At 35.7% G+C, this 21,034-nt stretch overlaps 2 protein-coding genes and 2 long non-coding RNA genes across 5 annotated transcripts in view; 2 read left to right on the top strand and 2 right to left on the bottom strand.

Moving 5' to 3' along the window:
* Positions 1-11,574, bottom strand: part of LOC309511000 — an 89,706-nt gene extending 78,132 nt beyond the window's left edge. The window contains exon 1 of the long non-coding RNA XR_014210461.1: positions 11,562-11,574. This is a non-coding gene — a long non-coding RNA (uncharacterized lncRNA). The remainder of the gene's footprint in view (positions 1-11,561) is intronic.
* The window catches only part of LOC309511010, a 295,833-nt gene that overhangs the window by 83,712 nt on the left and 191,087 nt on the right, over positions 1-21,034 (bottom strand). The window lies entirely within an intron of this gene.
* On the top strand, positions 1,644-7,969 carry laptm5 (lysosomal protein transmembrane 5). The gene is made up of 7 exons (XM_082186001.1): positions 1,644-1,803; positions 3,338-3,446; positions 4,730-4,806; positions 6,090-6,218; positions 6,337-6,432; positions 7,421-7,513; positions 7,708-7,969. Exons 1-7 carry the CDS (start codon positions 1,735-1,737, stop codon positions 7,780-7,782), a joined length of 648 nt encoding a protein of 215 aa, XP_082042127.1. The 5' UTR covers positions 1,644-1,734; the 3' UTR covers positions 7,783-7,969.
* On the top strand, positions 10,468-19,781 carry matn1 (matrilin 1). Of its 2 annotated transcripts, XM_082185911.1 has the most exons (8): positions 10,468-10,616; positions 13,670-14,016; positions 14,864-15,086; positions 16,351-16,479; positions 17,322-17,726; positions 17,813-17,965; positions 18,047-18,127; positions 19,132-19,781. In XM_082185911.1, the coding sequence occupies exons 1-8, from the start codon at positions 10,535-10,537 to the stop codon at positions 19,179-19,181; spliced, it is 1,470 nt and encodes a 489-aa protein (XP_082042037.1). In that variant the 5' UTR covers positions 10,468-10,534; the 3' UTR covers positions 19,182-19,781. The 2 variants fall into 2 exon arrangements, with proteins under 2 accessions (XP_082042037.1, XP_082042038.1); XM_082185912.1 differs by lacking the exon at positions 16,351-16,479.

Here is a 21,034-nt window from a genome sequence, read left to right as displayed (position 1 = left end):
GTTAATGCAAAAATACACTTAAATACCATCTATGCTAAATTAAATTACAATTTACTGGAGTACTGGTTTTTTATTTTTTTATTTGGTTGGTTACACTTTGTTTCGATAGTCAACTTCAGACATTCTACTAACTTTAAGTAACTTTGCAACTACATGTCAACAAACTTCATTAATTTGCAACTACATGTCAACTAACTTCATTAATTTGAAATTACATGTCAACTAACTTCATTAATTTGAAATTACATGTCAACAAACTTCATTAATTTGAAACTACATGTCAACAAACTTCATTAATTTGAAACTACATGTCAACAAACTTCATTAATTTGAAACTACATGTCAACAGCAACTACATGTCAACAAACTTCATTCATTTGCAACTACATGTCAACTAACTTCATTAATTTGCAACTAACTTTCATTAATTTGCAACTACATGTCAACTAACTCATTAATTTGAAACTACATGTCAACAGCAACTACATGTCAACTAACTTAATTCATTTGCAACTACATGTCAACTAACTTCATTAATTTGCAACTACATGTCAACTAACTCATGAATTTGCAGCTACATGTCAACTAACTTCATTAATTTGCAACTACATGTCAACTAACTTTCATTAATATGCAACTACATGTCAACTAACTTCATTAATTGGCAACTACATGTCAACTAACTTCATTAATTGGCAACTACATGTCTACTAACTTCATTAATTGGCAACTACATGTCAACTAACTTCATTAATTGGCAACTACATGTCAACTAACTTCATTAATTGGCAACTACATGTCAACTAACTTTCATTAATTTTCAACTATGTCAACTAACTTCATTAATTGGCAACTACATGTCAACTAACTTTCATTAATTTTCAACTACATGTCAACTAACTTCATTAATTTTCAACTACATGTCAACTAACTTCATTAATTTGAAACTACATGTCAACTTAATTAATTTGCAACTACATGTCAACAAACTTCATTAATTTTCAACTACATGTCAACTAACTTCATTAATTTGCAACTACATGTCAACTAACTTCATTAATTTGCAACTAACTTCATTAATTTGCAACTACATGTCAACTAACTTCATTAATTTGCAACTACAAGTCAACAAACTTCATTAATTTGCAACTACATGTCAACTTCATTAATTTGCAACTACATGTCAACTAACTCTTTATTAGAGTATTAGTAGACTGTTAGATTAGGGTTAGTAGAAAATGTCGACATGTAGTTGCAAAGTTACTTCTAGTCAGTAGTCTAAAGTGGACTCGAAATAAAGTCTTACTGTGTATTTATTTTTTCTGTGTCTTAGATTTGAACAGTTACTCTGTGAAGTAAAAAGTCAAAGTGTCAAAGAAATGAGCATGTTTAGGTAATTACTGTAGTTGCCTAATGTTGTGTTTGGCCATAAATATGTTAAGTCATTTCCCATGATCGATGTTTAAACTCATCTTTATATAGGCTTGTGCATCACAACAGTGATGCATGCTTCTACAGAATTTAAAGTGCAGAACTCGTGATAAAAATCACTAAAATAAGCCTAAGATGATAACAAAAAAATAATTCACGAAGTTCTCAGAAAGTACACAGGAAACCCTGACCACCACAGACAGGAACTTACATGAGCATCAGTAACAGCCGGGTGGTTTACGTGTGTGTGTTTCTGAGTGTTTCAGCTCGCTTGTTCTCACTGAGGAAGAGACGGAGAGAAAGATGTCTGGAACACGCACTCTCTGCTGCCATGTCCACACGGCGACCCTCACGTTTGCCATCTTATATCTGGTAAAACAGCTTCATATACACACACCTATAGATGCAGCGTACAATACAGTATGTGCTTATATAGTTACAATTAAAGAGTGCTTTAATTGCTTTAATTCACTTGCAGTATTAGTTCAATGGACTTTCAAAGTCACTAAAGTATATAAAGTTTTGTTCTCTGGTATGAGCATGGCCATTTTGTTGCTGTTATTTGTCATTTGTTCAATGCACGCACCATTAGTGCAGAAGATAGAGGAAGCTGACTCCATTTTGAAGTCACAGTCACTTACTGAGCAACAGACTCAATATCACAGATATTGTAAAAGTAACTTTTAATGTCAACTAGCAGTCATTAGAGTATTAGTAGACTGTCTGCTTAATATCTGCTAACTCTTTATTTTGATGCTTCCCATCAGACATTACACTGACTAGAAGTAACGGTAACACTTTACTTTACAGTGTCCATGTTACATGTACTTACAATAATAATAACAGTAAATTATGCATAATTACATGCAACTAAGCCTCAACTGAATCCTAATATTACAATAAGTACATGTAGTCTATTAATATTACTTAAATGTATAATTACATTGTAACAATGACACTTTAAAATAGTGTAACGCACTTTACAATAAGGTTCATTAGTAAACAACCTTAGTTAACATGAACTAAGAATGAACAATACATCTTCAGCATTTATTAATCTTAGTTGATGTTAATTTCAACATTTACTAATACGTTATTAAAATCAAAGTTGTATTTGTTTAAATTAGTTAACGCACTGTGAACTAACATGAACAGCTGTATTTTTTATTAACTAACATTAACAAAGATTAATAAATACTGTTTTGTTAGTTCATGTTAGTTAATACATTAACTAATGTTAACTAATGAACCTTATTGTAAAGTGTTACTGAAGTAACTTTGCAACTACTTACTTCTTACCCTGATCTAACAGTCTACTAATACTCTAATGACTGCTAGTAGACATGTGGATGTAAAGTTACTTATAGTTAATAGAAATTAAGTTTTACCTTTCTTTTTTAACACACTGTTTGTCGTACAGCGTTATCCATCTCTCTATCAGAAGCTGATATTTATTTATCGACCAATATATTTCATGCATAGACAGAGAAACTCACATGCATAGATATTTTTTTACGTATTGATCTAAAAAGAATTGTGTGAGAAATCGATATTCCAAAGATAGTTTTATGAATATTTAACCAAACCGCGTTATATAATCATGATAATCGGTTTAGGAATAAATACGTTTACTGGAAACCCTCTGTCCATAGCATATGCATCTGAGGGAGGAGTTTGTGTCTATGTTATGTAATTTACACTTTTACAGGTTTTTCTGAATGAACCGCTGTTCTTGTGTAACTTGTTCTGTTGGTGTTGGCTTGGAGGAGAGAGACCAAACACACCGGCTGCCAGAATACACACAAACTGAGACACACGTTTACCTTTATGAATTCATTCTGTCACATTCATCTCATCTGTACCCCCTCTGTGTGTGTGTGTGTGTGTGTGTGTGTCGTCTCTATAGATTGGTAATGTGCTGAAACTGGTGGGCATCTTTCTTATGCCTTCATGGGAGAAAGCGGAATATTCTTTCTCCTATCATGAATCAAAGGCTTTCAAGGGCCAGCGTGTCTGTGAGTTCACTTCATTCAGTTACACTTACATTTTTCAGTTACACTTTATTTTACAGTGTCCTTGTGACGTATGTACTTACCATAGTAATAACAGTAAATTATGCATAATTACATGCAACTAACCATAAACCAAATCCTAATCCTACCCTAACCCGATAGTAAGTACATGTAGTTCATTAATATTACTCAGTACTTAAATATATAATTACACTGTAACAATGACACCTTAAAATAAAGTGTAACCCTTTATTTTAAGGTGTCATTGTTACTGTGTAATTACACATTTAAGTACTGAGCAGCAATAATTAACTACATGTACTTACTTTAGGGTTAGTTGCATGTAATTATGCATAATTTATAGTAACTACATGTAATGTGTAACAAGGACACTGTAAAATAGTGTTACCCAATTTCTTATTTGTTTTGTCCCAAGAGTTCACGTGATCATCATCACAAGTGTACTATTAGATTAGTGACCTAAAGTAAAATATTATAATATTTCTAAAGTCTACACTACTGTTCAATTTTTATTGTTTTTTGGGGGGGAAAGTCTCTTATGTTCACCAAGGCTGCAATTATTTGATCAAAAATATACTATAAAAAATATTGTGAAATATTATTACAATTTAACATAACTGTTTTCTATTGTAATATATTGTAAAATGTAATTTATTCCTGTTATCAAAGCTGGATTTTCAGCATCATTACTCCAGTCTTCAGTGTCACATGACCCTTCAGAAATCATGCTAATATGCTGATGCTCAAGAAACATTTCTGATTATTATCAGTGGTTTTTTAGAGGAAACCATGATCAATTTTTTTCAAGATTCTTTGATAAATAGAAAGTTAATAAGAACAGCGTTTGAAATGGAAATATTTAGTAACATTATAAATGTATTTACTGTCACTTTTGATAAATTTGATGCTTCCATGCTGAATAAAAGTATTAATTTCTTAAGAAAAATTAAAAAAATCTTACTGACCCCAAGCTATTGAACAGTAGTATCATATTTTTGTTTATTTCAATATTTTAATGAGACAGATTGTCAGGGGCCTCAGATTATGTCCCCCACTGGATATTATATATTTTGCAGTCATATCAATAAAAACAGCATTAGTTCATGAAATCAACATAAAAAGCCCTAAATGCTGCATCTTGACCAAATATTGTTCGGTATAAGACTTTGCATATATTAATGAATCCTTTAGCATAACATAAACATTCATAGATAATATAGAAATAATAGAAAAAGCCATTCAAATTCTCTCTCTCTGTTTTCCAGTTGACATCAGCACTAATATTCTGATGCTGGTCCTGATGTCCATCTCTGCTGTGCTGGCTCTGTTCTCTCAGCGCAAGGTATAGTGTGTGTTATAGATGTCCATCTGTACTCTGAACATCAGTGCATGGAAATGTGGTTTATGAGGGGGGAAAAAAACACAGTGATGCGTTACGAAATACATTTGAACACATTAATGCATGAATAAATGCATAGATATGAGTTAAGTTAATTGAATTTTTTTTCTTTTTATTTATTGAAAAAATCCATTAAATATTACATAAGGTGTTGTTACATATGATACAATTAATGAAGCAAAATGCATATACCATTTTAGGTCAAGATTAAAAATGAACATCTCGAATAATTGCTTTCTTAATAAATAAAAATAAAATACAATGCTAAATCATATTTCAACAGGATCAAAATGCATGCACTATCGTTTAAAGGTTTTTTAATGTTTTTGAAAGAAGACTTTCATGCTCACCAAGGCTGCAATTATTTGATTAAAAAACGCAGCAAAAACTATATTATTGTGAAATATTATTACAATTTAAAATAATATTTTAATAGATTTAAAAATGTCATATATTCCTGTGATCAAAGCTGAATTTTCAGCATCATTTCTCACTTCACTTTTGATCAATTTAATGTTTCCTTGCTAAATAAAAGTATTAATTATTATATATTTTTTTTATGTTACTGACCACAAACTTTCGAAAAGTACCCTTTTTTATTTCTAATTGGAAAATACGTGATAATAATTGAAGGTGATCGTCTTATTCATGACACTGACAGTTATTATATTGCACTTAGTTTATTTTTCCTATAGCATTCACTCACTAGAATATTTCCTTGATCAGAAATATTCATCCCATTATCATTCTGTGCTGTTTTAACGCACACCGCATTCATTCCAGAAAGTAACTCATTCTCCTTGGAGAGTTTACAAGAACAATAATAAATCTGTGCGACCGAAGTCAAATACACACACTAAATTGGTTATGAAACGATCTGTGTTGATACATTTTGAATAAGTCTAGTCAGTTTTTGTTTTATTGGATGTGTATGCATGTGAGTTTGCATAAGCATTGGCTCAGTGTGTGTGTGTGTGTGTGTGTGTGTGTGTGTGTGTGTGTGTGTGTGTGTGTGTGTGTGTGTGTGTGTGAGTGTGTGCACCTTATTTATCCAGCTTCCAGAAAGAGAGCTTGTCTCAATATTTATGAAGCCGGCGAAACACAGAATCCTTGCGCTCTCTCCAAACTACACATTTCAGACCTGATCAGTCTATAACAGGGAAACAGCGCTTCTGGAATGTGAATGACTGAATGTGTGATTCACCGTTTCTCTTTCTGTGTGTAAGGGCTCGATATTTGTCCTTCCGTTCACGCTGATGATGATGGTGGAGTTGAGTTTGAGTTTTCTCTCGCTGTTTAACGGAGCCTGGGCTCTTCCCGGGATCCCCACCTACAGAGACCTGCTGCACGCTGTCGTGAGGACCTGCACACATGACCACACTAAACTCAATACTGACTTCTTCATTTCAACATAATGTCACCCAATTAATGTGTACTTGTGTGTGTGTGTGTGTGTGTGTGTGTCCCTAACAGAAGGAACAGAAAAGAGTCCCTGTGTTGAATGAGGAGGACATTGGCCAGTTGACCATGTGGTACAGTGTGCTCTTTATGATGGACATACTGCTGAAGGTATAAGTCCTGAGTGTGTGTGTGTGTGTGTGTGTGTGTGTGTGTGTGTGTGTGTGTGTGTGCGTGTGTGTGTGCGTGTGCGTGTGCGTGTGCGTGTCCTATTTTTTGGTCCCCATGAGGAAAACTGCTTATAATGATAATTATATACACACACATATATAGTTTTTTTGAAAATGTAAAAATGCAGAGTGGAAAGTTTTCTGCGATGGTCAAATCATAAATCATTATGTCTATGGAAAGTCTTTACTGAAATATCTTTAAGAAATGTCTTTATTGTCACTTTTGATACATTTAATGCTTCCTTGCTGAATTAAAGTAACTATAAAAAATAAACCTACGAGTATTTAATGGTTGTTTATGCTGATAATATTAATTTTTTTTAAATAAATGTAATGCCATTGTATACACATAAACACAGTTATGATATGTCATCATTCTATTAAAAACAAACTCATGCAAACACATATACAACTTTATTCACAAACACACACACACCTCACACACTCACATACACACACACTCACATACATACACACACACACACACACACACACACACACTCCTCACTCACTCACATACACACACACACACACACACACTCCTCATTCACTCTCACACACACACACACACACACACACACACACTCCTCACTCACTCACATACACTCACACACACACTCACGCGCGCACACACACACACACACACACACACACACACAGTGTTGTTTTGTCTGCTGCTCTGAATTGTACAGTCTAACCAGCGCTTGTTCTGCGTGTAAGGGTGTGTGAGGTATGAAAGCGATGTATAGAGCCAGTCATAGTGTGTGTTCTGTGCTCTTGCTGATTGAGGAGGATTTAGGAGACGGTAGAGGGAAATTAAACGGCCCTCTGGATGGTTTCTGCAGAGCTGTGCGTTCATTCTGTGCGTTTGAGCTTTCATTAGTCTCCCTGTGTGTGTGTGTGTGTGTGTGTGTGTGTGTTCTGTGTAGGTGTACATCCTTCATGTGTCAATGAGGTCTTTCTACGCCCTGAAGGAAAAAAGGGTCTCTGCCATCCATGTTGACACTGGAAATACTGTGACGGTAAGTGCATTTATTGTTCTTGGTGTCAGAAGATACAGCAGCTGTAATGTTGTTGTTGTATAATTATATCTTTTAATAAATTATCAATATACAATTCGAAGCCACTACCCAATCCATTCTGATCTTCTTTTAATAGTTTATACTGTTGTGATCAAATAAAACAAATCGCCATTTGTTGTGTTTTTGACTGACAGGTGAAGCTTCCTTCTTATGATGAGGCTCTCAAAATGAAAGCCGAAGGCACACCCCCGACCTATCAAGAGCCCTAAAATTACATGCACACGTATTTCCTGCATGGCTTTATGACGCAAAAACCACAATACCACGTGAATATGTTAAACCACAATAAGCACAAATATTCACACGCATGCTAACACCCAGAAGCAGAACATAAGCAGACATGCCCACGCATGTATCCTCGCTTTCACACAATAAATGTAATTAATTAATAATTAATGTGTTTCTGATTATTGTGTCCTCACTGGTTAGGGAAGCACGGCGAAGGAAAGACGGTTTAAACAGTTCCTGTTGTGGTTAAAATGCACTGCAAAAAAAAAAAAGTGGTACCAAATGCTTGGTGTTTTTGTCTTGTTTTCCAGTTAAAATACCCAAAAATGATTACATCAAAATAAATTTACTTGAGAGGCAAAATTACAAGATATTAAGTCTTGTTTCCTGAAAAAAAAAAAAAAAAAAAATCTAAATGAAGCGAGTTATCTAAAGCATAAACTCGCTTAATTTTGATACATTTTTCCGTAAACAAGACTTCTCTAATAAATGCATCTTGATTTAAGAATGTTTCGATATTTGTACTGGAAAACAAGACAAAAATTGCAGTTTATTTTCTGTGATGCAGCTCTGTCATCATTGTGTGGTCATCATGAGTCAGAAACTAGTGACATCTGGGGAATTTTATGGTTATGAGATAGTAACTAATGTGAATGTTTTTTCCTGTATGTGTAGGAGGAATATTTTATTCGTATTATCAAATAGATGAATTGCTTGATATAATGTTATAAAACGCAAACAAAAAAAAATCTTCACCTCGTGCTCCAAGAAATAATAAAAAATTATTTTGGAAAGAAAAACAAAATATCATGTGACACTGAAGACTGGAGAAATGATGCTGAAAATTCAGCTTTGATCACAGGAATAAATTACATTTTAAAATATATTCAGATAAATAAATAAAAAAACAGTTATTTTAAATTGTAATAATAGTTTTACTGCATTTTTCATCCAATAAATGAACAGAAGAGGCTTTTTTTTATTTTTTTTTATTAAAAATCGTACCGACTTTTGAACAGTAATGTATATAAAGTAGTTAAAATATTTATTAACATAAAAAATATTTTTCAATGTTTCACTGTGTTATATATATATACTTTAGATTCCACTTAATTTGGTCAATAGCTAATCTTTTTTTTTTTTATAATTATAAAGTGACTTTAAAAAAATGTAATAAAATAAAAAGCACAAGCTGTTTTTCAGTGAGCTGTACTGTGGCACAGATGGTGCAAGAAAATAAGGAAACTTTAATGTTCTTGTCAAAGTCATTGGCACACTTCAGGTGCGGAGGGCTTTTTCCGGCAGATTGGCGATGGATGGATGGAAGCAGGAGGCCGAGAGAAACAGTGTGTGTTCACAAACCTTAATTGCTGTGTTATGCAATATAGAAACAAACACACACTTCATTTACATAGACAAACAGGACTACCGGAAAATGATTTTCTGAGTGTTCCTGAGTACTTCACAGGCCGCTTTAAAGGGTTTCTCATCCTCATGTCGTTCCAAACTCATTTATTCTCTGGAACAAAAAAACCACATGTTTAGCAGAATCTTCAAGCTGCTTTCTTCTAAAACGCTTAATTGGATGGTGGCAGGGCAAAACAAACAAAAGCTGTCAACAATTTGTGCTTTGAATTTAAAGCCTTCTCAAACCACCCAATATCTGACTGAAATTGTTCACCATAAATCCAGCTTGATTGTTGTGGTCACTATTCATGTTCATTTCCTTTCATGCTTAGAGGTTCAGAAAGACATGACAGTTACAGTAAATAATTAATAAATCATTTAAAGTCGACGCGAAACAGAAATTGCGATAGTTTTCTCGTATTGTAATGTATATCGAGTGAAACGGCTTCTCAAACAAGAAGAAATGTAGGGCGGGGCTTGATTTTGTCCATGGGGAATTGATTGGATGGTTGTGGTTTGCTATTGGTCGATCTCGTTTGAGTGACAGGTTGCCCCGCCCTCGTCATCAAAGATGCTGTAAGAGGGAGACGTTTTTTTGATTAAATATTACGAGGCACATTCATTTAAAAAAAAAAAAAATTATAATAATGATGTGCACCGATAAATAATTAATAACAAATACTGTAATATCTCATAATAAATAACTACATGTTGTATGTGGCTTGTGGTCAGCACCTCTAATAAAAACCTTTTAGAAATGGCATATCACACTCAATATTATCACATTTAGTCTCAGACACACATGCTCACGTGCAATCCTGGCATTTCCCAGCAGGCACACACTCGACACGGCATGGTGTGTATAGTAGAAAAACACAGACATACACGTACACACAGTCCGAACAGGGCCGTCTGTGTTGGATCAGGAACGGAGGCTTCCCACATAATTCCTGTGCATAAATTCCTGCGTGTGTGAGATTAATTTGAGAGGAAAAGTGCCCAGAAAAGACCAGATTCATCTTAATGTTTATTTGAGTTCAACCTCAAGTTAGAGACCCCTCCTAGGGCTCCGAATGAACCCGGCTTCTCTTATACAAACACATACACAGATCAAGGTGTGTTTGTCTTTCCTATACCCCAAACTCTAGGTTTTTCGGGACAGGTATCCCCCTCCTCCCAATACAGCTCGGATTTGAGGGCGGGTCTCCAAACTTGAGAGTGTGTATCTGTGAATATGTGTGTTGATAACCTGCACGCTTCTCTCGCCGTGAATCAGTCTGTCTCCGGTAGTCGAGCAGGTCATTAGGACTCACGCCGCATTACAGTATGACGTTGCCGGGGTTTGTGATGCTGCTATGCATCCTGGGAGCTCAAGCCACCGTGGATCTGAGAAATGCTGCTGCTATGGGTAAGAAAATAGCATCATTAACAGATCCATCAGTGTCATGCATTTATCACTGGATGCTGACAGTGCCAACGGGATTCATGTTTTACGGTTAAATGCTGTAATGAAGAGCAAACTTCATCCCATAAAAAATTTAATATCTAAACATTCTTAAATCAAGATGCATTTACTTGAGAAGCAAAATGACTGAAGATGTTAAGTCTTACACTCTTGTGAGCATGATAAAAGATAAATAAATAATAAAAGAAATATCTGCCAGAAGGGTCCGAAAAATACATTTACAGTAATTCAAAGGGAAAACAAGATTATTTTTCTTACATCATTGATATTCTGTCTTGTTTTAAGCACAGTTGTTCAGTAAACAAGACTTAACATCTTCAGTCATTTTGCTTCTCAAGTAAATGCATCTTGATTTAAGAATGTTTAGATATTTATACTGGAAAACCAGACAAAAAATTTAATTAAAAAAAAAATATATATATTTTTTTTTTGCAGTGAGTTTATATATCTGCTAACTAATCAGTAAGTTTAGCTGGTTCAGTTAGTTCCTCGCTGCTTAGTGCTGGTTGATCTGTGTGCTGAATAACCTGATAGCCAGACAAAATAGCTCAAAAATACAGGTCAATCAGCATTGGCTTTTTCTGAACCATAGTTTTGCTGGTTTAAGCCGGTTAAGAAGTGCGGACACAAGCATTATAACATCTGTAGAAAGACTGAGGTGCAAAAATTATATTCGCCTATATTTTTTGTTTTACACAACAGTTTGGATGGTAGAGTTCAATGTTTAGCAAATGTGTGCCCTTTAAAGAGTACTGTGAAGCCTTCATTTGTTCTCATTTCAAAGTCTGTGTCGAATCACATTATCTCCTCCACTGCTTTTCTGTGTTTTAAAGCTGAGCCTAGTATTTCATTATTAGTTTAATTTTCGCAGGTCTAGGTGTTAAAAACTGAGAGAGATGCTTCAATCAAGTAGGTAATTAGGGTTATGTTTCCAGTGGTTGTACTCAACTTGTATGTCCTCAAGGAAAATGTGTTATTAAGGTTTTAAATGTCTACATTTGTACACAAAGAGGCCTTGTACCGCGTGTGTGTGTGTGTGTGTGTGTGTGTGTGTAAATCTGCGTGTGCGTGCATACCTGAGGCTGAATGTATAATCAATGGGAGTTATTATGAGAACGGCCAACACTGTACATTTATTGAGCTACACGCAGACTGTCTGGTTTTCACTCTCACTTTCTTTCCCACACGCCATTTGTACACCGCTGTTCAAAAGTGTGTGTGTGTGTTTAAAAAAAAAAATATATACTTTAATTCAGCAAGGAGGCATTCAATTGATCAAAAGTGACAGTAAAGACATTTACAAAATAAAGATTTGTATTTCAAATAAATGTTGTTCTTTTGAACTTTCTATTTCTCAAAGAATCCTGTAAAAATGAATCGCGGATTCCACTAAAATACGAAGCAGCACAACTTTTTTCAACATTGATCATAATCTGAAATGTTTCTTGAGCATCAAATCATCATATTAGAATGATTTCTGAAGGATCATGTGACACTGAAGACTGAGTAAATTACTTAGAGTAAATGTAGGACACAGTATTCTCTGATATAAAGAATGATGAGAAGTCAAGAGTCCTGAAAAAGTGCTATGAAAGTAATTTGAGGAAGATGAAAACAGATGGTACTGTGGTTTTAATGATTACCTTCAAAATTTTACTCAATTCCTACTTTATGGTTAAAAAAATATGCTTGTGTTGAAGTCAGTGGTGTTGAAAGGTCCTCTAAACTACTTCTCTTCTAAATAAATAATAGGCCTTGCAGGAGAGTTTAATCACTCACATGATTTAAAGTCCCCCTGAGGTGAAAATCAAGTTTTTAATGTTGTTTATATGTCTATGTGGTGTTTTTAATATGCTTTAAGACAAACCATGTGCAAATTCATGTCAACACTATTCCTGAGTATTTTCTCCTTAAAACGGTGAACCAAAGACAGTCTCAAAAACACGGTTTGAAAATGCTGGTGTTTCTGACGTCACAAACTACCTTGTAACCAATCAGATCAACGTGTGATCGTCAATGAGTGGATCTCTGAGCTGGAGCGAGTGAGTGGAGGCGGGGCTCATTTGCATATTCATAGAACCGTGTATACTAAATGAGGCAAGGGTGTCGAGTTACATTCAAGCTATTTTAAGGCATGAAGACACTTTTTTCAAGGAAAAAACTTTTAAATATGTCATTTTGGTGATCAAAGGTGAGTTTTAAGGGATAAAATGATCGACTACAAGGTGACTTTAATATTGGGTTTGTAACCAGTGAGGTCATACAGGGAATATTATCTGCACATCACATGCATGCATCATGCTAATGTCAACTGATTCTCTCTCAGTGTTTAATGATCAAGAATGCAGTAAATAAGTGTGTGTAATCTGTTCGAAGATAAACCTTAATTTCATCAGGAGGTGAACAGGTGATCACTGATGTTCACAGGAAAGATTTTAGCACACTGAACACTTCGGAAGTGTTAAGACAGTTATAGGGCTAGTGTATTCTTAGACGGGCCGCCGTCCCCACAGGTTAGACCTTTTATATCTTCTAAAAATACCTCAAGTCAGATCAGTTTGAAAAACTTCTACCACAGTACATTCACCATCTTCATAAGACACTCTTAGAAGGAAAAGTTGTATCTGTCAGGTGTTTCATATCTAGAACCATTTGGTTCCCATCATGTGGTCATTATGGATTTAGATTTGATGAAATGTTATGAATTAAACTGCTCATAAACATACTTTATCACTAGGGGAAAAAAAGAAAAGAAAAACCTGTTAAAAATGAAGATATGCAATCATTTAAGACATTTCTCCTTATATAGAACATTTAAAATTGAGTCAAGAACCCTATAGGGTTATATATAGAAAACCATTGAGTTTTTTTTGCCATCATCAATAAATAGCAAAATGTCATAGTGACTGTAAGTAAATAATTAGTGTCTGAGGTCTAAACATATTCGATCGATCTCACATATTTACATCCTCTCTCTGTTCTTTCACTCTTTCCAGCTGCAGGCTTGTGTAACACCAAGCCCACTGATGTAGTGTTCATCATCGACAGCTCTCGAAGTGTCCGGCCCGCTGAGTTCGAGCAGGTCAAGGTCTTCCTGGCCAAAGTGATCGATGGTTTGAACGTCGGAGCTGATGCTACTCGCGTGGGTGTCGTGAACTACGCCAGTCGGGTGAAGAACGAGATCTCTCTGAAGTCCCACAAAACCAAGGCTGCGCTTGTCAAGGCCGTGTCCAAGATCGAGCCACTGTCCACCGGGACCATGACAGGCCTGGCCATCCAGTTCGCCATGAACGTGGCCTTCAGCGAAGCCGAGGGAGCGCGCAAATCCTCCGACATCAGCAAGGTCAGAGTTATACACTCTTATAAATATTGGGATATATGGTTTGACATCAATGGAACCTTTCAAATGCACAAAAGGTACTTTATGATTGGAAAAAGGTTCTTTTAAAAGAAAAAAAGTGTTACTTTTAAGAACTTTTCACTAAGGGTGCTTTAAAGGGATACTCCACTTTAAAATGAAAATTCTGTCATCATATACTCACCCTCATGTTGTTTCAAACCTGTATGAATTTCTTTCTTCTGCTTAACAGAAAGGAAGATATTTAGAAGAGTATCAGTAACCAGACAGTTTCTGGTCTCATTGACTTCCATAGTAGGAAAAAATATATACTATGGAAGTCAATGAGACCAGATACTTACATTTTAAAGTGTAATCTGGCTTTTTCTCAAAAAAAATATCTACTTGTCACCACCACGCAATGAATTTTGGGATAGGCTCGGCTATGAACTCCGCATTTGAGGGGGATGTTGAATTGGAACAGCCTTCGTCGCGCCACTGTGACGCATTCGGTCTTCAAAAGAAACTTTCGAAGGATGCAGCCTCTGAATTGGGACACAGCTAATGTGAAGGGGGAAGCAATTGAACTTTGGTTCGGACAAAGCAATCAAGCAAAAGTATATGGCATCGCTGTGAAAACTCCTTTTTGAAACCTTTATTTTTAAGAGTGTTGTAATCTCATAAAACTCCCATATTGGCATCATTAACAACATTAAGCCTCTTTGGCAACATGCCATTTGGCGTTACGTAATCCACAATGGATGAATTAGGCCCAGACGAACATCTGAATCTACTAGAATATCTCCAGTTTTAGATCATTTTATTAAAAAATGTCATTAATAAACATTTGCAGGTGGCAATTATTGTGACCGACGGCAGACCGCAGGACAACATCCGTGACATTGCATTAAAGGCGCGCGAGGCGGGCATTGAGATATTTGCCATCGGAGTGGGCCGTGTGGAAATGACCACGCTCAGGCAAATGGCCAGCGAGCCTCTGGATGATCACGTGGACTACGTGGAGAGCTACAGCCTCATTGAGAAGCTCACCAAGAAGTTCCAGGAGGCCTTCTGTGGTAAGTGAGAGGACGAGGGGAAAGGAATAAAGGTCTGGAGACTGTCCTCACCGTGGCCAGCGATAGTAAAGGTGTATATACGAGGGCATGATATCATTAATCTCACTCCAGACGTAGATCTCCACCGTGTGCTTGATGCTCCACTGCACTCGGTTCTCCGGGCGAGGAAGTAAAAGCATGTGTATTCATCACTGATGTGATCGTAGTCGCTGCAGTGCAGTGGTTCTCAGCTTGGTGATACACTGGAAAAAAGAGTTTCTTATTCAGTATTTGTCTTGTTTTCCAGTACAAATATCTACACCGCTTACTTGAGAGGAGAGATGACATAAGAAATGAAGGGCCAGATTTACTAAACAGGGCAAATTAGCGTGAGACCGCAATCCCATAAAAGCACTGATGGGAGTCGAAAGTTCTGAGGATTATCTATTGACATTGTGCTAATTAAAGGACACAGCAGCTCATTTACATAATGACCAACACAGTCATTTACATAATGACCAACACAATCTACCAAGCGCAAAATGGATTAAGACATGCTTTTTTGGGCGTTAATTAATGCTGAAAATACCAGCAAACCTTAGTAAATTATGTTGCGGGATTTATTTAAATACTCTCGTCCCATAAATTTTGCGTCTGAAAGGGAAACTCCTACAAATGCATATGCAATTAGATCAGCTGCAAAAATAACTCTTAATTTTTTTCACTGCATGTCTTTAGAAAATAGTTTTTTTTAACACCAAAAGAGGGTTTTGCCCTAAGTCTTGTTCACTGAACAAAATGAAGTGACAAAACATCTGTCAGTGAAGTAGGATAAAAGTTTTTTTTAGTTTTTTTCCCCCACTGGCAGATATTTTTTCTTATTTTAGACATAAATTCTTCATTTCACAAATTCACATTTTCAGAAAACAAGACTCAACATCTGGAGTCATTTTGCTTCTCAAGTAAATGTATTTTGATTTAAGAATTTTCTGATTTTTGTAATGGAAAACAAGACATCCTTTTTTGCTCATCAATTGTCATCATTTAGACAATTTCGAAATTGAAAAGGTTGAGAACCAGTGCGGTAGAACTTTCTGCTGTCCTGAAGTCTGAGTCTCTGACGTATTTCTGTGTGTTTTAAAGATTTGCTGTTCGTTTCGAGCGCAGCGGATTGTTAAAACGCATTGATTTTCTTGAGTTCCCACTTTCACATAGAGTAATTCTCTCCTCGCTAACCCTTCCTTCCCCCACCCCGGTGTGTGTGTGTGTGTTACATTCATGGTAGCGGTTGTGTCGGACCTATGCGCGACAGGCGATCATGACTGTGAGCACATTTGCATCAGCACACCCGGATCTTTCAAGTGCGCCTGCAGAGATGGTCACACACTCACGGGCGACGGCCGAACATGCAGCGGTGAGTATGTGTGTGAATGCTGGGTAAGAGTCAAACACATGAGCAAAAGACTCCATTTACATGTGCAGATTTGGATGTATATAAAACCCCTGCTTTAAAGATGAATCAGAATCTTATAGGCCAAGAGACATTTACTAACCAACACACACTCACTCTAAATGGTCAAATCATGTGACTAAATGGCCCATTTATAATTTGACTTCAGTTACCACAATGGTTTTAAGCTTGTAAATGTGACCCTCAAATATGGCAACATCCTTGTCCTATAAAATATAACACTTCTATATATTTTCATAAATTATTATTATTCATAAGTTATTATAAAACAAGAAACTGGGGTAAAAATCTTCGTATCCTGGTGCTCTTTGGATGAGAGATAGTTAAACTTAAGAAAGGCCAAGGCACTCGAGAATTAATCAAATGTAAAAAGCCTTTAAATAAATTTTTAATTGAATTATTTTTTAAATGTTCTTAATCCTCAAGATCTATTTATTATGGTGAGAAAATAAATTATAAAAGATTATTCTAAAAAAAGTATCCAAAAATATATAATTGTCACTATACTGAATTCTTTGGCAAGTTTAATAATAAAAATCATTTTAGCAGATAATTTTTTTATTTCTTACTGTTGAAATCTAGGGCTGTCAATATAATCACAATTAATCCCATGCCTTCCCACTATATAGAAAAGAGAAACTAAAAATGAATCAGTAATAATAATAAATCTTATAATAAATATATATATAAACTTTTGGTAAAAAAAAAAAAAAAACTTTTTTTTTTCGGCCCCCTGTTTAGTTTGGAAACCCCATTCAACAAACCCTTTATCTCTCTTATCTCAGCTTGCAGTAACGCAGCCACAGATGTGGTCTTCTTGATCGACGGGTCCAAGAGTGTGAGACCAGAGAACTTCGAGCTGGTCAAGAAATGGATCAACCTGATCATCGACAAACTGGACGTGTCAGAAACCAACACTCATGTGGGACTGGTGCAGTATTCCAGCTCGGTGAAGCAGGAGTTTCCTCTGGGACGCTACAACAGCAAAAAGGCCCTCAAAGAAGCTGTGAAGAAGATGGGTTATATGGAGAGGGGAACCATGACTGGCCACGCCATCAATTTCCTGGTGGACAACAGCTTCACTCCTAGCCAGGGCGCCAGACCTGGAGTGGCAAAGGTCGGCATTGTCTTCACTGATGGCAGGTCGCAGGACTACATTGGAGACGCCGCCAGGAAGGCCAAGGAGAGCGGTTAGGGGAACAAATGCACACACAGAAATGCAATGCAAAGTGCAATGTGTATGAGTGTTTTTACAGTGCACTGTGTGCGTGTTTAGGCTTTGAAATGTTTGCTGTGGGCGTTGGCAATGCTGTCGAGGACGAGCTGAGAGAGATCGCCTCTGCTCCTGTCGCTGACCATTACTTCTACACGGCTGACTTCAAAACCATGAACCAAATTGCCAAGAATCTGCAAATCAATGTTTGTCAACGTAAGTAGAACCGCAAAAAAATAAGCATTGAAACGAGCATTTCATCAATTGAATTTGTTTTTGCTGTGCTATCACTTACAGCGGAAGATCCCTGTGAATGTAATTCCCTCGTCAAGTTCCAGAAAAAGGTGGAGGAGGCACTACAGGCATTAACAAAGAAATATATCCTTTCCTAAACAGAGTGTTCGGGTTCAGAGCTTAATCCCACATCTGCCATGCTGAAAATATACACTACACAAACTCCTATTACGCTCAATGTTCAGTATTGACTTACATAATGCTGTTCAGTACATCAGCTGAATGTGTCATCTCTACTGCCTTTTTACGTAAGATGTGCCTTTTTAAGAGGGTTTTGAGATTAAACACATTTGGACTCGCTGTATGATAATTAAAATCAAAAGAAATTAGGGATGCATGATATAGTGGTTAATGGCAGATATTGGATATTTGTATTGGGTTTATAGGATGTATATACAGGCCGATATTGAACATTTAACTGTGCTATTAAGTAAATAATTATTATTTATTAATTATTTAATAAAATAATTATTTAATATATATATAAATAATATATATTATTTTATATATATTAATATATAATATAATATTATTTAATATAATAATACATTATTTATTTATTATTATAAAATATTAATAAATAATTTTATTAAGAAAAAAAAAATTTCAGCTATTTTTACTTTTCTTTGTCCTCATATAATCTAAAAAAATAAATCTTTAAAACAATAATTAACTAAATTATTTAATTTTTTAAATAAAAAATATATTTCTAAACTATAAAAATAATACAAAATTAAAAATATACCAATTTTTTTTTAAATATATAATATTTAGCAAATATATTTTAATTGTTTAGACAAAATATTATATAATTTAATATATTGTATTCAAAATGTAATATATAAAATAATAAGTTCTGTATATAAATATAAAACAAGTATGTACAAATATAGTAAATAAAATATCAGTCATTTACTGATTATCAGCCATAACATGAAAATATTTTTTGGCTTATCCGCAATGACCAGAATTTTGTTATTGTTGCATCTCTAAAAGAAATGTTATAGCCAGAAAAGCATAAAGCATGAGAAATGTTTAGCGCAGGTTATGATGGTATTATTGCATCATTTCCTTGACAAAAGCATCACTGGACGCTGTGACGAAAAGGATCGCTGCCCTGGAGAACAAGATAGTTTGAGAAGGAGCCAACCTCTAATTCTTACACTAACATCCCTTTCTTTTCTTGTAAAAAAAAAAAGTCTCCTGTGACCTCTGACCCTGATGCTTAAGATCCACTCCATTTCTTTCTGCCTCTTTGCCTTCATCACTATATTGTCCATGGGGATGGAGCACTGAATACAAGCGAAAGGTGTCAGTTTTCAATCAACCATCTCCCCCCTTCAACAAAACCCTGTAAGCTTGACTAAAAGATCTTCACGTACAACATGGACGATAAAGTCTTCCCTGTGGGGAGGTGGTGTGCCTATTAAATCATACTGTCTTTCTTCATTCCTCTTTCACATTCTTTCAGATTCTGCCCCGAAAGTATTATTTTATAAGGAATATATATGTAATGGTAATTTAATATAAGTTTTGACTTGAAATGTGTGAATGCTTGATTATTTTCTCAGATAAAACACTCCATGAAGCACACACATACACAGACACAACACACACACACACACACACACACACACACACACACACACACGTAACTCAAGGGCAAACATTCACTGACCCTGCAAGTGCTAAACATGCTGCTTGTGATGATTCAATAAAATCCCATTTTGTGTCTGTGTTTTTGTTTGTTGTGTCCTTGTTTTGTGTGTGTGTGTGTGTGTGTGTGTGTGTGTGTGTGTGTGTGTGTGTGTGTGTGTCGAACAGATGCGTAGGCTTCATTACTTCAGTACAAGGTTACATAAGAGAAAATGTTCTGTGTAATTATTAGGAGCCCCGGGTACAGAGGGATGTAAAGTGCAAGGGTGTATGTGTGCATGTATAGCAGCTGTAGTCATGTAACATCAGCGGTAATGAAAGGTTGTAGATGAAGTGAATGAGGCTCTAACTACAGAGCCTTCATTATCTGATTTTACTTCAGAAGCCAATTTTAATGTTGGATATACAACAAAGTATTTAATGAATGTGTAGTATGAATGTAATCGCCATGCTGTCACTGTCATGTGACCTACCAGCGTCATTTGCATAACTCCCATGGCCTCACGGGATAGTAAAGTGTCCATCATATGTCTTAGTGGAAGTAATAAGTCATCCGTGTACTTTTTGCCTACTCTTTTATGAATACAGTGAATTCAGACATACTCTTTTCACGTTTTGTTTTTCACCTGCTATGTGATTTCAGTCCAGTCCAGTAAATAAAATAAATAAATAAAAAATAAAAAAATGCACGGATGAACTGTGGCCTATAAGGGATAGTTCCCCCAAAAATGAAAATCTTGTCATCACTCACCCTCAAGTTGTTCCTTTCCTGTATGAGTTTCTTTCTTCTGTTGAAAACAAAAGAAGACATTTTAAAGAATGTTGACAGTAGCCAATAGAGACAGAGCGCAACGCGTCATAATCTGAAGACCACGCCCACCAAGGGGGAAAACAAACCAACTGTTTCCATTGACTTTGCATTGCGAGAGGCTGCCTCCTTGTCATTTCTTGCTTCTAACAAAATACAGAATAATGCCTAAAAGCTGCTATGTGACAAGGTGTACAGCAAACAAGCTAAGAAACCCAGAAATAATTTTTCATAAGCTGTCGACCCCAAAAAACGAGCGTTTGAGGACATAAAAGTGGATACAGGCTAGAACGAATGGGTAAATTGTGGGATCCTGACACTCAGTATGCACTAAAATACACTACGTGTGCAGTAAGTTAAACATTTAGTCACTGGTGAGCCAAATATCCAAATGTCAGTTTTATATATTATATTTCTGTAAGATAAACTATCCTGTGTTGCCGATTACAGTCTCCTCCAGCGGGCGTACGTTAGTTCTCAGAGTAATGAGACACGTGACGCTCTGTCTCAACTGCCTGTATCCACTT

The sequence above is a fragment of the Leuciscus leuciscus genome, assembly GCF_965113295.1.
Source record: "Leuciscus leuciscus genome assembly, chromosome: 12".
In the NCBI taxonomy this organism is placed as follows: domain Eukaryota; kingdom Metazoa; phylum Chordata; class Actinopteri; order Cypriniformes; family Leuciscidae; genus Leuciscus; species Leuciscus leuciscus.
This window is presented reverse-complemented; position numbering and strand designations above follow the sequence as displayed.

Excerpts from the sequence above, each read along its gene's own strand:
- laptm5 (XM_082186001.1), top strand. The coding sequence starts at position 1,735 with ATGTCTGGAACACGCACTCTCTGCTGCCATGTCCACACGGCGACCCTC. Across the intron at positions 6,219-6,336 it reads GAGACCTGCTGCACGCTGTC|AAGGAACAGAAAAGAGTCCC; the intron begins GTGAGGACCTGC and ends TGTCCCTAACAG. Across the intron at positions 7,514-7,707 it reads ACACTGGAAATACTGTGACG|GTGAAGCTTCCTTCTTATGA; the intron begins GTAAGTGCATTT and ends TTTGACTGACAG.
- matn1 (XM_082185911.1), top strand. The coding sequence starts at position 10,535 with ATGACGTTGCCGGGGTTTGTGATGCTGCTATGCATCCTGGGAGCTCAA. Across the intron at positions 15,087-16,350 it reads GTTCCAGGAGGCCTTCTGTG|CGGTTGTGTCGGACCTATGC; the intron begins GTAAGTGAGAGG and ends CATTCATGGTAG. Across the intron at positions 17,966-18,046 it reads GCAAATCAATGTTTGTCAAC|CGGAAGATCCCTGTGAATGT; the intron begins GTAAGTAGAACC and ends TATCACTTACAG.